The 16,620-nt window shown below is 38.3% G+C and overlaps 3 protein-coding genes across 5 annotated transcripts in view; all 3 read left to right on the plus strand.

Annotated features, from left to right (window-relative positions):
- The first annotated feature begins 19 nt into the window (after positions 1–19).
- On the plus strand, positions 20–5,948 carry napba (N-ethylmaleimide-sensitive factor attachment protein, beta a). The gene is made up of 11 exons (XM_026934139.3): positions 20–258; positions 601–680; positions 767–883; positions 1,284–1,330; positions 1,445–1,522; positions 3,341–3,396; positions 4,068–4,152; positions 4,240–4,344; positions 4,524–4,592; positions 4,693–4,743; positions 4,850–5,948. The coding sequence occupies exons 1-11, from the start codon at positions 161–163 to the stop codon at positions 4,949–4,951; spliced, it is 888 nt and encodes a 295-aa protein (XP_026789940.1). The 5' UTR covers positions 20–160; the 3' UTR covers positions 4,952–5,948.
- On the plus strand, positions 5,804–9,441 carry LOC113538842 (tribbles homolog 2-like). Its single transcript, XM_026934246.3, has 4 exons — positions 5,804–5,836; positions 6,510–6,689; positions 8,481–8,773; positions 8,993–9,441. The coding sequence occupies exons 1-4, from the start codon at positions 5,804–5,806 to the stop codon at positions 9,426–9,428; spliced, it is 942 nt and encodes a 313-aa protein (XP_026790047.2). The 3' UTR covers positions 9,429–9,441.
- A 1,482-nt stretch (positions 9,442–10,923) lies between these two features.
- Positions 10,924–16,620, plus strand: part of LOC113539014 (kelch-like protein 29) — a 93,578-nt gene continuing 87,881 nt past the window's right edge. For 2 of the 3 annotated variants that reach the window (XM_026934542.3, XM_026934544.3), the window contains exons 1-2: positions 10,924–11,194; positions 13,917–13,983. The gene's annotated coding sequence lies outside the window, so the exon portion shown is untranslated. Of the gene's footprint in view, positions 11,195–11,822; positions 11,874–13,916; positions 13,984–16,620 lie in introns of all 3 variants that reach the window. The other variant, XM_026934543.3, reaches the window with a different exon arrangement.

Consider the following 16,620-nt stretch of genomic DNA (forward strand, 5'->3'; position numbering starts at 1 on the left):
GCAACCCAGCCTGCATGGGAGGTGCTGTACTGCGGCTCTCTCATCAGCACCCGGAGGAGGAGGAGGAAAGCATCGTCACGGCACATCATTTTCCATCAGCTTCATCTGCGAAAACACATCCCATAATTCCGCAAAACGAAGATACATTCAAATTACAAACATGGATAACTCGGGCAAGGAAAAAGAGGCCATCCAACTGATGGCTGAGGCGGACAAAAAAGTCAAGTCGTCCGGTTCATTTCTTGGAGGGATGTTCGGGTAAGGGTGATGTCGTGAACAAGCTAGCTGTGATGCTAATAATGTTATTTCCATGATGGTTCCTATGTTATGACATTCACTGGTCATTGACATTGCAGGAAGTGGTCCTGATCCCATTCCAAATGCCTGTTGCTAAAACATTATTATCTGTGCTGTCTTACAAAAATAATAATATTTCTGCTCACCCATGCGTTTCCCTGTCAGTGTCATATGACCAGATCTGTCTTACAAATACCTGACATCCACAAAAATATAAGCGTATGCATGGGCTAGGTACTGCACAGACAAGCTGATTTAGAGGATGAAGTTCAGATTAATGAATATACATTAATGCTTTTGCAGAGGAAACCACAAGGTAGAGGACGCGTGTGAGATGTATGCAAGAGCTGCCAACATGTTTAAAATGGCAAAGAACTGGAGTGGTATGGACAACTCTAAATATATGCGTATACAATTTTTTTATTTCCATGGTCTTTGTCCTGATTATTTTAGTGCTTCTGTTATCCAGCTGCAGGCAATGCTTTCTGCCAGGCCGCAAAACTTCACATGCAAATGCAGAACAAACTGGATGCTGCGACCAGCTTTGTTGACGCTGGCAATGCATACAAGAAGGCTGATCCCCAAGGTGAAAACACTGTACACTATGAATATTCTCTGACAGAATGATCAGTGCATTAACACAACTGCTTGGTTGGGCATTTTTGAGGTGGTACATCAGGGATAAAACTCATGGAGATGGATTATTTCCAAAACACATAGATTTAGAGAATCTGGGAATCATCATCATCTCTTGTAATTCTTACCTCATCAATCAAATCATATTAAATCTTCTTAGAAAATACCTAGACTATTAAACTGTATAATTGTGTAGTACAAATCCAACACATTCCTATGTAGGAAGTGACAAACAGAACAAACCTTAAGTAATGCACAGTTAAATTGTTACCTTATTATGGGTCTTTGCTATTACATGTCTTAGTTTAAGTCTAACAACTTCACCTATTCTTTCCCAATGCATCAAACAGAGGCTATCAATTGCATAAATGCAGCCATCGATATATATACGGACATGGTAAGATCAACACATGTTTAAATGGTTAACTCTGTCTTGTTCAATTAGCACATAGAGCTTCATCTTTTTTTCCCCATGGTTGTTCTTTCTATCAATGTTATCCTTCTTTCACAGGGTCGGTTTACAATTGCAGCCAAACACCACATGACTATTGCAGAAATATACGAGTCTGAGCTGGTGGATATTGAAAAGGTAAGATTTACTTGCAAATTTCTGATCAGTGCAGCCTTTTAGTTGAGGAAGCTCTACATTATGCACCATTCGAGTGAATCCATAGCTGTAATATGATCGCTGCATTCCTTAACTAGCTCGAGACCCATAATCAATCCAGAGAACAAGTGAATCTTTAATTACTTTAAAATTATGTTCTTAAATTAAAATGCACATTTCTTGTCTCAGTCGTAAATTAACTATAAATGCAATGTTAATGAAGTTTGTGTATCTTTGTGTTCTTCAATTATATAATGTTCTACATAACATACGGTATATTCCCTGTGTACCAGAGTATGTAAGATATAAGTTTTAAAAATTAAAGATTGTAGAAGCTTTCGCCTTGACAGTGCTTGATATAACGCAGGTACAATAATATATGAGCTTTTAAAAAATGAAAACCATTGTTACTAAGTGGTGTTTAAGTCGTTTTTCACATTTGGGCACCAAACGTCATTGTCCAGTGGCATTTAAAGGTCAACGACTGTCCATTGATACACTCGCCATGGCTAAAGTGTGTTGGTGTTGCCAGAAAACACAAAGCCAAATAAAAAAATTATAAAAACAGAATGACTGAGTGGAGGACTCATGATTGACTGAACATTCAGTAAACACTGAAATGGTTTGAGGTGTAGCATTCCCAGCCTTGCCAATGGTCGCTGCAGTCACCATCCATGACAGATGTAGAAAGTCTACATATGGGTGTTGTGTGACCGCTCATAATTTTCTGACTGCCTTTATGATAGGTCTGCAAGACTGCCAGTCAAACATCATGCCTATGAACTACGCAGGTGTAAAAATGGCACTTCATGCAATCAACTTTGAATCCTAGAGCTTCTCTATGTGAGATCGGGAGCTCTGTTTGGCTTGTCACTTGCTGTTGGGACTATCCACACACCATCTACATGGGGGATATACACAGACCCCAGAGTTTCAGAGGCTCTAGAGCAACTCTCACAAATTCACTCTCACACCCTGGGTGCTAAAGCTAACCCAAGGGGAAGGACCACTATCTGTCAATTAAAATCTAGAAATATCCATCCTGTTGTTGCAAACCTACTGTGTTTGTGCGTAATGTACCGCATGGTAGTCTTTTAACGCAAAACGGAAGTCGTTTTAAGTCTTGTTGGTCTAAAATGGGACAGACTCTACCTGGCTGCATGGTTTCATTATTAGCTTGCAATCCTGCCCTGAAATACACAAGAGGTTGGGAAAGTTTCAACAAATTACAACAAGCAATAAACCATGTGACCTGTTCAGCAACACAGTCAGTTAATAATAAATCAAATATTAGAAAACTACTGTCACCTACAGTGTGCCTCAGTGCACTCTCTCTGATTGTTCACATTTTATAAATAAGATTAGAAAAAAATCAATTGATTATCATGTACTCAGTGTCTTTAAATCCACTTTCTTAACTCCTCGACAGGATGAGAATGGGAAGAGGTCAAACATGATGTAGCGGTTACACGTTTGAGATCACGGTCACAAAATGATGACTTGGCTATTAATATCCAGCAATGAAATGAGCAAACTGGAAAACTCCACTAAAGACACCTCCTTGGCAGTCAGGAACAAAAGGAAGCTTCATTGTGGAGTTTGGTCATGTCTGCCAGTTTGAAATCTTACTGTGCTTTAAGATGAGCAGTCTGACTCCATTCATAGTTTTTCTCTTGATAAACCAGAGCCTGATATATGTTGAAACTTCAAGGTTAAACAGCTCAGTATGGCTGATACATATGCCACCCTGCTAAACCGATACCTTTAGCACACTAATGGTCCTTGTCCTTTTTGTTGCAGGCAATTGCCCATTATGAGCAGGCAGCTGACTATTATAAAGGAGAGGAATCGAACAGGTATTTCATTTTCTTATGAAATACTACAATGTATGTGAGATTTTTTACTCTACGGAGCATTATGTAGTATGTTTTAGCCTTTTAATAGCTCCCTACAGATTACTTGGCTGGCTGAACAGCTTGATAGGATTTCAGAATGGGAAGTAATTTCCATATTCACCCATATCAACAGTAGGAAAAGGAAGCTATGAAAATGCAGCTTTACTTCTCATCCGTATTTCACAGACACACCAACTGTCATTTTGTATTTATTTGCCTCTTAATATTTCATCTTTGGCCTTTCGTAATATTCCGCCTGCTTATAAAGAATTACTTAGTTGTCTTTTGAGGTACATGAGACGTTTTGTAATCTGTCGTTGATTTACAGGAGATTACAAAATATCTCCTGACAAAATTCATAAACTCAGCCCTCAGTTTCCAGCTGACTATTTTGCCTGAACACCCTGTAGCACAAATGAATGACTACCCCAAATCAAATGATTACAAAGATATGATGAAGCGTGTATTGCATACAACTAGTCAGACTCTCTCTGCTCAGTTCCAGAGTGCTTTTATACCCGTCCAGGGTGTGAGCGGTTTCGTAGTTAAGCTGTTAATCCTAAATCCTAATTTGACACTAAGATATTCAATTGTGCATAGGAAATTTTCTTACGTGTCGTGTCTTCTTTCAGCTCTGCCAACAAATGTCTCCTGAAAGTTGGCTTTTACTGTGCACAGCTGGAACAGTATCCGAAAGCCATTGAAATCTTTGAGCAGGTTTGTGTGCCAGGTTTACATAGTTTATAAACTTTAATCTCGCATTGAATATATCCCTGCAGAGTGGAATATTTCCTCTCTCACCAGGTTGCAACTAGTACAATGGATAATCCACTTCTGAAGTACAACGCAAAAGAGTACTTCTGGAAGGCTTCACTGTGCCACTTCATTGTGGACGAATTAAATGCAAAGGTTAGTGCGGCAGCTTTAGTTTTTTTCTGTGATCATTTGTAGTATGTCTGTAAGCTGGTCATTCTCAAGTTATATCCCTCATTTGCTTCTTTAAATATTGCAAGAAGAGATGTTGTGTGCCTCATGGCTTGTATATTGGATTACTTTTAACATCATGGATTTCCATTTATTTCGGATAGCTGGCCATAGAGAAGTATGAGAGCATGTTTCCAGCGTTCTCAGACTCAAGAGAATGCAAGCTTTTGAAAGTAAGTAAGAAAGACAACTCATTTCAAACTTTTACAGATTTAAAATGACAAACAATGCTGAGATGTGTGTAATCTTTGAACTGCAAATTTCTCTTTACAGAAACTGTTGGAAGCACATGAAGAGCAAAACAGCGAGGCCTTCACTGAGGCTGTAAGTTTTACTTTAAGTTTAGAAGTCTGTTATTTAAAAAAAATGCTTTGCAACTTCATGTTAAGCGGTTATGGTATATAAATAGTGTTTTTTGACACTATTTCAGGTGAAAGAGTTTGACTCAATCTCCCGTCTGGACCAGTGGCAGACCACCATGTTACTCCGCATCAAGAAGACGATCCAGGGAGATGGTGGTGATCTGAAGTGAATCGCCAGTAACACTGTGGCACACTTCCCTGCTCATTTTTATGTTTTATTGTGAGAATCTGGTTGAACACTTCTGTAGTGATGCTAGCTCTGATATGTGCCCCAATGCCAGTCTTTTAGTTCACAGGTGGATCGTTTGTGTAATAAGACTAGCATTCAGGACACTAGAGTCACATACTGTGTCAGTATTGTCAGTATTAAAACATTACTCCTGAGGTTCTATTTAATGACTAGTGTTGTCTTTTATCCCTTTAGTGCACAGATAATGCATCTTAACCACATTCATTATTTGACAGTGTGTGGCATGAAAAAAAATAATCAGAGAATAAATGTGTATCTGTATGTTCTGTATATTCATAGTAATGTTGTCACTGGCATTGTCTTGCATGATAAATGTTCAGATTTCAGTATGTGGACTCATGCTTGTGTACTTTATTTTGAAATCATGGTTATGTGAGATTTAATTCAGATTAAAAACTTTATTGCCTTTATTTTTGTTTAGGCTGCGTAGTTGCCCTTATGTTGGAATATTGGCATTTGTAGATGACCTAAGATTACGTGTTACATATCACTGGAATACTGTGTTGCTCATAAATATAAGATACAGCATTATTTTTTTTTCTCGTGTCCTGGTGTTGATGCTAACCTTCCCATTGGCAAATCTATACATATTCTATATAAATTACTTTTATTATTTTATATATCATGTATAATTCTTGTGTGTAGTTGTCCTGATTTTCACCTGGCATGAAGAGGAATTATATCTACCTTAATCTGAGGATGATTGGGTCGCTCCTGCTGAAAAAATCCAGCTTAGCCTGACCAGCTACCAGCTGCCAAGACACCGGCTGAGATGGTCAAACTGGTGGATGATCTTTACCAGTCGGTACGTGCTGCTAGAAAGGAAACAGTCACTGAATTACTACTTCTAATCTGCTAATGCTTCATCATATACATATAATGATTAAGACAATATAATAATACGACAGTAAGAGATTTAGAAAACCTCAAAGATTTATTGATGGATTTATTTACCAGTTGGTGAAGAAGGTCTACTAGTTTGACCACACCAAACTCATTTAAGCAGCTTTATTTTTTTTTTTTTTTAAACTTCCCCAATTATCAATCAGGACTTAGTGTTTAATATTTTAAGTAATACTAATATTTTGGGCTGTGTTCAGTGTGACACTAATTTATACCTCATGCCATGAAGCATGCTGTATCTAATTAATTTTGAATCCTTTAAATTAAGCCATTAGTAAATAACATTACTGTGGCATCTTATCCACACACTGAAACTTATAATAAATGTTAGCCTGTATTTATTCTGTGCAACCTAATAAATACTGAATATATAAAGTGTCATTTACTTTATTATGTCCAGAATTATGTACTTCAGGTACAGTTGGCCTACACCGCGCAGTATTTTATTCGTTTTCCAGTCTGTTTTTTTTTTTTTTTTTTTTTGTAGAAAAACACATTTAGCTCTATATTATTTTTTAATATTAACGTTCCACAGGCGGTTTAACGACTTCTCCTCCTGCAGGATCACTCACTAGCTTCCGAGTTCAGTGAATTTTATTACTGATTTGAACGAAATGCTTTCGCCTTTTTCTTCCAAGAAAGAGTCCAGAGGTTCTCATTATATCAGCGTCGGTAAAAATGTGTTACATGAGAAAGTGGCGGAAAACGTGTTTAAAGCTGCCAGCCTGCACAGCGGCAAACATCTGCTCTGTAAGGTGAGCTGATTCTCACACTGTACACCCACATGGCCAATGAAATGAGCTGCTGGGTTACAATAAGCACAGCAAAGCTCAATACCCATGCATTATACACTGCTTGCTTGCTTTCTTTTTGTTGTTGTTTTCTGTCTTTTTTTCCCTTGGAGGTGATTTTTCAGATCTTGGTCAATTCATCAACTGCAAATCAAATTCTAATTTTATTTTATTTTATTTATCACACCATACACAGTGTAGTGAACTGCTGTGTAGTGAACTTTTCGACTGTCTGTGACAGACAATAAAATTTACATAGAGTTAGAAAATGGGAATTTCTTTTTTTTTTTTTTTTTTTTTTAAGTATGATAATATAATTGGGGGCAGGGGGTGGGTTACAGTGGCTTAGTGGTTAGCACTGTTGCCTCACACCCTTGGGGTTGAGTGAAGTGAAGTGACTTGTGGCCAAGTATGGTGACCCATACTCGGAATTTGTGCTCTGCATTTAACCCATCCAAGTGCACACACACAGTAGTGAACACACACCCGGAGCAGTGGGCAGCCTTTTTTGCTGCGGCACCCGGGGATCAGTTGGGGGTTCGGTGCCTTGCTCAAGGGTCTCACCTCAGTCGTGATATTGAGGGTGGAAGAGAGCGCTGGTCATTCACTCCCCCCACCTACAATCCCTGCCAGACCCGAGACTCGAACCCACAACCTTCAGGTTCACCTTCAGGTTGCAAGTCCGACTCTCTATCCATTAGGCCACGACTGCCCCAAGGGCTTGATTCCTGCCCCTGCCCCTGCCCCTGCCCCTGCCCCTGCCCCTGCCCTGTGTGTGGAGCATGTTCTCAGGGTTTCCTCCTGGAACTATGTTTTCCCTCCCCAGTCCAAAGACATGTGTTGTAGGCTGATTGGCAACCTAAATTGTCTGTGGTGTATGAGTGTGTGTGTATGATTGTGCCCTGCTATGGGTTGGCACCCTGTCCAGGGTGTCCCCCGCCTTGTGCCCCAAGGACCCTGGAATAGGCTCTAGGCTTACAGCGACCCTGTCTAGGATAAGTGACATACAAGATGAATATAATGTGTCTTATGGAATATAATGTGAGGATATAAAGACAGATGGCAGCAACACTCTCATAAAGTGCAGATATGTGCAGTTGTTTTGTGCAGTATAAAGCTGAGGTAGTAGTGAAAAATGAAATTGCCCACATATATAATAAATATTTATAAATACAGGATAAAGTGTAATACAGGATAAAATGGTTACTGAAGATGAATGAATAGAAGATGTATTAAGGAATGTATGTGGTGTAGGTGTTGTGAAAGCAAGTCCAAGCAAAGGAGTTATACACAAGTACAGTATTAAACATGCACATTTAATAATGAATTTACATTGTAGAATTAATTCAAATGGAGTGGCTGTGTAGGCTGTGGTTCATCCAAAATGAAAATATCCTTGAATTATCATTGAGGTTTTGAACTATTTTTCACTGGCTGCATTCCATAGCCAAACAAAAAAAGTGTCCTTGCCCAATCACTTATGGACTGAATAATCCAACATCAGACAATATTCCGACACAGTTACACATTACACAGTTTATAGTGTGTTTTGTGGATGATTTAGATTTACATTCAAAGTAGTGTTTGTTTTAGGAAACTGGAAAAATCCAAGAGGTCGTACTGTAGTGTTGGCATTATGACCTCCAAATAAAAACAGATCATCAGATCAAAGTTAATACAATAATGCAGTGTTCATAATTATGCAGTTATACTGTCTTTCTTTCTTTCTTTCTTTCTTTCTTTCAATTTTTGTAGGTTTTTCCCATTAGTAGATATGCCCAGTCCCTGGCTGTGTATTCTCACCTTCCTGTTCAGCCCAACCTACGCCATCCATCTGAAATCATCCTTGGACACTCTATAGCTTACGTCTTCTTTGAACATACGTACGGTAATATGTACAAACATGTTCTGTCCTCACAAGGCTTGTGTGAAGATGAAGCTTTAATGCTCTTTCATCAGATAGTCTCTGTTGTGGCACATTGTCACAATAACGGTGTGGTTCTGCGTAGACTGAAACTAAAGAATTTTGCCTTTAAAAATGAAGAGCGGTAAGACTTCTTTTCTTCTTTGCAATAGAAAGGAGTTTAAAAGCATATGCTTATGTAGAAAATGCTTGATTGTGTTCAAGTAAAATTAAAATATAACCAAGTTTTTGGAATCTTTCATTTTTTGGATTAATTATTGCACACAAATGAGGTATCTGTCTTGTTTGGTATTGTTTTTATGTGTTTGTGTAATTGTTAATTATTCATTTTTTTTTAATGTAGAACCCAGTTGGCACTGTGCACCCTTAAAGATGCATATATTATAGAAAAGGATGATTTTGTATCAGGCAAGCACAGCTGTCCAGTCTATATCAGTCCAGAGAGCCTACAGCCAGAGAGCTCATTCTCAGGAAGAGCATCAAATGTATGGACTCTTGGAGTTATGTTGTATACTATTCTGGTTGGACGTCATCCTTTCACACACTCAAACCTCAACGGTCTGTACACTAAAATCCAGAAGTGCAAATTTAATCTTCCAGAGCTTCTCTCGCCTAAAGCCAAGTGTCTCATATGTAGCATCCTTCGTCTAGACCCTTCAGAGCGGCTAACAGCGGAGGAAATCTTGTCCCATCCTTGGTTTTCCTCTACCAACTACTCTCAATATATGTGGAGGAAGATGTTCTACAACGAGGAGGATCAAAAAGTTCCATCTTTATAGCGAATTAGTATAAACTGATTTCAATCACAGGAAGTGGCCATACATCAACACAGATGATACATGCATTTACTTTTTGGTATACATTTACTGACTGTAGATTATACACAACAACAGATTATCAGACCGTTCCATCAATATAAAGAGACCACCACAGGAATGCTCACCAGATTTTATTTGTCTGCTGTATTATTGGACTGTTGCACCTATTTTTACATGTATACATTTTACTAGCCACTTTATTAGACACATCTACCAGTGTATGCTCATTACTCTCCAGCCCTTTATCCACAAGATTACTGTTGGCTTGTAATGTTTTTGGTTGGTGGACTGTTCTAAACCCACTGACACCATTGTGGTACACCCATCCAAATATCAGTTAGTCCATATGGTGGTCCCTTTTCACTGATGGGTGAGGGTCAATGGAAATGGCATATTGTGCATTAACAGATGGGCTAGAGTCAGTAACTGTCTACTAACAAAGGCACTATACAGTAAGTATCTTAATAAAATGGCAACTTTGTCTAGTTTACAACATAGGCTGAATAGCACCATGGCCACAAGGTGGCAATCATGCTTTGACAATAAAATAAGGCCCTTTAATGAAGATACACGTTTGTTGTCTTTAGTAGTACACAAACTACTTATCTGTGCATATCTGCCTGGCTGTGTTAACCTGGAGCTTAAATGGAAATACACTGACTGCAATGGCTGATTTTAAATAAGTGCTTGTTACAGTAAAATCTTGGGACAGCCCAGTCGTCACGGGGGTGGGGGGTAACCAGGGAAGCTGCACTAGACCCAGACTGGGTGGTGGCCCAGGAGGGTTTAGTAATCTATTGACACGAAAAATATAAACTACTGAAATACTTTTATATACTTGTAACATATGTAGGCCCATGCATCGTTCGCAAGCCTTCAGATAAGTTAATATTCCTCCTATTTTGTGAAATGGTTTGGTCTGCTGTGTTTTGGCGGGAGAACGTCCACAAACACTGAAACCTTTCTGACAGTGCTGACATTTTGTATTGTGTAGAGGGTCTGTGGCAATTACTTTCAAGTTTGAATAAATAAATAAATAAATAAATAAATAAGAAAAAGAGAGGGGAAAAAAGTACTGGTTATCTCAATTTCTTGTTGAAAATTTCTTGTATATTGATTCTATATTGATTTTAGCGTTAGAATGAGATATCATTCCATTATTATGGTGTGTGTGTATATATTCATATATATATATATATATATATAAATATATATATGTGTGTGTGTGTGTGTGTGTGTGTTTCTGTGTGTGTGTGGACCCTTTTTGAATCGTTTGTCCCCGGGAATATTTACACCTCAGGCCTGTCTTGTAACAAAGCTCCTAATTCAGCATAATTTCTCAAACAGTCTATATAACTCCGCTAGGCGGCGCTGTGCGACTTCTCCAAAATGCTGAGAGCCGCGTGAGCGCTCTAAAAGAGGCGGAGTCCTGGAGCAGCGTCTCACGTGACCCCGCTCTCACCCCGCCCACTCACACAGCGAAACAGCGAGCGGAGAGGCGCGCAGGGCATCGGCTCCGAGTCGCGCGCTTCTTGGACGCTTCGTGACACTAGCGAAAAGACACGAGTGCTTTTGTAGCGGTAACACCTACTGCTCTATTCCAACCGGAAGCTGTCGGCAAGAGCACAGATTTATGGCACAATGAAACAAAAGCGAGGAGTGTGTCAGTGCCAGAGAGAGTGTTACCATTAACCAGGCGCACAAACACAAGAACGCCAGTTAAGAAGGTAAGCGCGCATGGGAGCGGGTGTAAAGGGTTTATTATGGCATACAGGTACAGTTATACTGACCAGATTGAGATTGTTTCTCACTGCACTCTGCACTAAGCTCTGATTAAAGGAGCTTAAAAGCTTAAAGCTGGCACAGTGGACGATGCTGTCCCACTGATTCACTGACCGACTTCACAGCAACCTCAATCTTGCACAAACTTTCCAACATGCATGCATAAGGGTGCCAATAGTTTACTCTATGAACAGTACTAAAGCAGTGCTTTCACTCGAACATGACAGCTGGTTCACATATACTTATACTTTTGATGCTGTTATTGCACTAGGCTTGAAGGTGGCACCTTTTCTTTCTTTCTTTTTTTTTTTTTCTTCTTCCTTGTCAGTTATTTTCATGTACAGGGTTTAAGAAGTATGTTGGCACTCTTCCAGACCAGGATTGTGTGGTCATCAACTTGAACTTGAGTCATCAAAAATAATACAGACCTAAGGCTGTAATGGCCAGTGTTTATCCAACAAAAAATGAGGGGAAAGTGAGGACCTGAAGTGTATAAAGCTCATGTTTTGTGTATACATTTTGTGCATGTGTCCATGTATCAGTCAGTTCACATTTGATTGTATTCAATTCCAGCAAAATCAATGAGAAGTCAGAGGTGAACACACACTTCTGTGCAAGAACAGTGTAAGTGTTCATGTGTGCACTCAGCTCACCCCTCAGCTCTTTCTCTCTTTCTCGCAGTGTTCACTGTGTTTTACCTAATTGTGCCCAGCCACTGTTTTCATATCCGATGTAAGGGGTGTGTGTGATGTATTGATTTCTCTTGAGTGATTTGTTTTGTTTTACCTGCAAATGAATGTGCTGGTAATGCAATGATGAATTATTGATAAAGGACCTATGTTGGAATGTTAGTAAAGTCATCTGTGAAGTGGAGAAAAAAAATACCTCACTGGTTCACAGTTCATAGGTCTTCAAGTGACCAGTGTTCTCTTAATTCTTTTTTTTAATTAATTTATTTAATTCCTTAGCTCATTAATTCATTTTTAAATAAAGCTGTGTTATTGGCATTTGAGTGTAGCTAAAAAATGATGCTGTATTTTCTCAGTTGCTTAAAGGTTGGCTTACATGTCAGGTTTTATATCCAATCAATAAAAAAATATAAATTTTTTTTGCTTCAATTCAGCTGCAGTATTTGATGGCAATTGCTTTTAAAAGTGACGTTTAGATCCGACATAATTTCCATTAATATTGTTACAGAGCAGTATTTAGGCTGTGTAGATGTTCATGTACAGCTTATCATTGCAACATGAGGAAACACGGCGCCATATCATACAATCCATACCATTAAATATCCCTACCAGACATTCGTATACTCAGTGACGTGGCATTACAATAACCTAATCATTTAAATCAGCAGCCACTTTAGTGTAAACTCAAACCAGTGCGTGATGTGTCTCATTCATATTTCTCACACTTCTGCTTTGAATTGTATTATTGTTATTTAAATTATTTAACATTAAAGTGAAATGTTGGCTTCTGCCTGGGTTGATTATCTTTTTCACTGAAACACTTGAATTTTAATCGTGGTAGAAATACATAAGTAAAACTATTTAAATAATAAATAATGCATATTCTGTTTTATGCGTTACATTATCCTACGATTCTGCTGTCTGACAGGTGAGCCAGATCTCCAGCATGAATATTCACATCCATCTTCTTATAACACCGGGTTTTTACAGACACCTCATGAGATGGAATAGCAGGAACAGCACCACACCACACCACGCCATCTGTCTGCTTTTGTTTGCGAGCTGGCTATGGAGCTGAAAATGACATAAAAGTCATTTTTAAAGATAAAGTCATTTTTTAAACGTTCTACATGCTGTTGGTAGATCTGACTCATCTGATACATTTTCCAGAGATAAACCACCTCCTGACATGTCATTAAAAAGGTGCATTATTTCTGGAGGCTGTATTCAAAGGCAAAACACTTGCATCTCAGCTGCTTCCTATATTTTGTTGATGAAAGCTGTGCTTTAAATGACAGAGTTTACCATCACATCCTTGGTGGTTTTAGAGAAAAAGACAGAAATGATTAAAAGCTTGTTGACAGCCCTGCAGCACAAAAAGAGCCTTAATTGGGTAATGCCTTTGCTGATACGGACAGAAAAGCCTTGAGGGTTCAGTAAGTGTTGCGGATCTGCAGGTTCTGCTCCATCTAATGGATGTCCCGTCTATGAATAGTTCATGCCTGAAAACAGCGCAAAGAGCGGAGGCTGTGCCTTCACTGCCATTCTCGTAGCACTGCGTGTCCAAACCGGGCTGTGACTGGAAGCGATCAAGACCTCATGGCTTTATTTAGGAGAGCAGGATAATGATTTTTGCAGTCTTCTTATTTAGTGTATTGAGTCTCTACCTAGTGTTTATGACACTCCTAATAATGAATAGTTTGAGCTAGGTTGCTTTTAGGTTAAAAAGTATTTAAAGATATTGAGTTGCAATTGTAAAACACAATTGGAATTACATTACTATCTGTTTGTATTCATTTTATGAATATAATCGGAATTTCTAAAAAATTCATCTCTTAATAGTTGTAGATTATTATATAATTTGATGCTCTTGAGTTAGTTTTCCTTTTTCTATCAGAAAAAAATGTTTTGTTCATCTGAAGAATTGAACATATATATTATGAATTTAACATGCGTGTTTCTAATTTGCCTTCCACAGGAGCTGTTTGCTTTTGTGGAAAATACCACTGCTGACTGTAATGTGCATCCATCAGAGACACTGTGTGGTAAGAAAAATTTGGATTATTTTATCATTTTGTTTTCTTTAATAGAAATTTATCTACACGTGTGTCTGTTTCCTAAATGCCGATCAGAATTTTTTGATGAACTGATCCTTTCTGATAAAAGCGTGCTTGGGCTGTACTGACGGATGAACAGGGGATCCTCTTCATTGTGTTCCCATGCTTTGAAGTCAGTTTGAAAACGGCTGTGTTTGAACTTCTTCTGACTATCGCTATGTGTTTGACAGCTCAGGTCACAGGGCAGATTTTATAGTATGAAAGTTGGATGGTGTGTCTGACTGGGCTGATGTGAGCTGGGCCGTTTGGCTGTGTCGAGTTGGAGAGATATCATGCTGGGATTCCTGCTGTGATGCTGTCTCACACGTGGGGGTGCCTGCTCCTTTGCCTCTTAGCTCGAGACAGCTTAATCGCCATGTGTCAGGGTGTAAAGATGCAGATTACAGGGAAAATTCAAGGAAAAGGAATAAATATCTGTTTGCAGCAAATATCTGTTTTTGGACTAAAGTGGAATGCACAGCATTTACTTTACATAGTGAGTGAAGGTAGATCACTGTTAAAGGAGAATTCCTGCATTAAACCAGAGTTTAATATGATATTATGAATTATGAATTAGTATTCTGTTGCACAGTATTTCCTCAATGTTTTGGCAAAATTTACACTTTTATGTTGTCATCAGTTTTACGTCCATTAATGTTTGGTCACTACAATGCCTCGCATTCGTCGCAAATACATCATGCAATCATTGGGAATCCATTCGTCAGATGAATCATGTGCAATGGTTATAAGTAAAGAATTAGTAGGAAGCCGAATTTGGTTGAAAAGGTTTCAGAGAAAACCCAGTGATGCAAAAATGTTACAGGAATATAAGAATAGTGTGGTTTTTCACATGTCCCAGAAACTAATTTGCAAAAAGTGGTTAGTAGCTAAAAGAAAAGAAAAAAAGTCAGCTCCTAAGAGAGATCTGGAAGCAGAGATACTGGAATATCACACACAAATGATTGTAAAGAAAACTGCAATTTTATATATTCTTCAGACAAAAAACTAACCAGAAGCGAGTTCATTTCCCTCTCAGGATCAAAAGACCCTAGTATTAACTGTAAAGCATAAATACTGTATATGGTGTGTGCTACAAGTACCTAATTAGATTAGATTTAGATTGTTTTGGTAAAATACCCATTTCTACCATTTCTCAATTCATGAAACATTTAATAATAAAGATTTTTTTTGATTCACTTATGCCTGTACTTTGGTTACTTTTTCAAATATTAGATTAATTAACATGAAGTCATTAACACAAAAATGTTAAAATGTAGAGTGTTCAAAGACTTTTGACTGGTAGTCATTTCATATTGATTTATTTCTCAAAATGAACTTGTCATTTGGCTGAAGTCAAGTAAATTACAAAGTAAATTTTCAAAATAACCTTGATAACCTTGTACAACTGCCATGGCTGGCAGTATTTCATTTATAGTCCATTTCTGTGTGATTGTGTAATTATTAGGTATTTAAATGCACATGATGGATGAGTATGAAATCACACCTGAATGTCACAACTTGTATAATATGCAAGTAAAGTAAAGTACTACAAAAGTAGTTGTTCTGTTGCCTGGCTAATCACATACTTTTGTCGGAGTTGTTTCCGTTGTGAAGTGTCAGATCAAAATGAGCAGAGGGAATTTTTGCACCACTCTGACTGTACGGCTGCAGGCTAAAGGTTAATTGCTTTTGCTAATGTTATTGAGGCTCGTTTAAAAGTGGGCCAAGTTCACAGCTTGAGAAAGTGGCTTTTCTGAAGACAGCTCTAGCTAACTCAATTCATAACGAGACTAAGATGCTGTTTTCTCTTCACGTCAGCACAAAAATTCACATCACGGCCCAGAAAAGCTTTTGCCGAATCTCTGTCATTCTGGTCAGTGACAGTGGTTGAGATTCACTACAGTACACTTACATACATTTCACTTTGAAGAATATGTTAAGAGTGCAGATATGTTTCAGGATATTTGTTATATTCCTGCACATTTTTTTTTCACAAGTCATGGGGCTATGGAGCATGTTGTTACACTTGATCAAGGATCTGTGCCAAGGACTTGTGTTGACACACTGTAGTCATGCACTTTATCCCTCCTGTGATGATGTATTTTTCTATAGTGACATCTACAGTTGTTCTTCTGTTGTTTATCCCTGTTACCATCACCTCTATCACACCGGACTGCCCCGAGGGGGGTTTACTCCTCCACTTGTCCTTCCTAAGGACTTTTACCGGTTTTCATTGAGAGTCTGGAGGCTTTTTAAAAATATATATTTTTATATGGCCTGTTAGACAGGAGTATGTAAATATTAGGCATAAATACAGATGTCCCAGTTTTTTAAGCAATAATCAATTTTTTTTATGGTAAACAGTGCTAGGGAATTTTACAAAATAATAAAATGATTTGAAGGAAAATAATAAGGAATAAATAATAAAGCAGGGGAAAATAAGGAAAGAAACCAACCCCAGCCCTCAGATGGTCATAAATAGTATAGTCACAGCTAGTCTCAGTTTACTACGGACATTTGAGAATATTGGCTAAGGCGTAAGAGGCATGTGGCAAGGAAGAACATCCTGTGCATCAATTTATGATA

This window comes from Pangasianodon hypophthalmus, chromosome 10 (assembly GCF_027358585.1).
Source record: "Pangasianodon hypophthalmus isolate fPanHyp1 chromosome 10, fPanHyp1.pri, whole genome shotgun sequence".
NCBI classification, from domain to species: Eukaryota; Metazoa; Chordata; class Actinopteri; order Siluriformes; family Pangasiidae; genus Pangasianodon; species Pangasianodon hypophthalmus.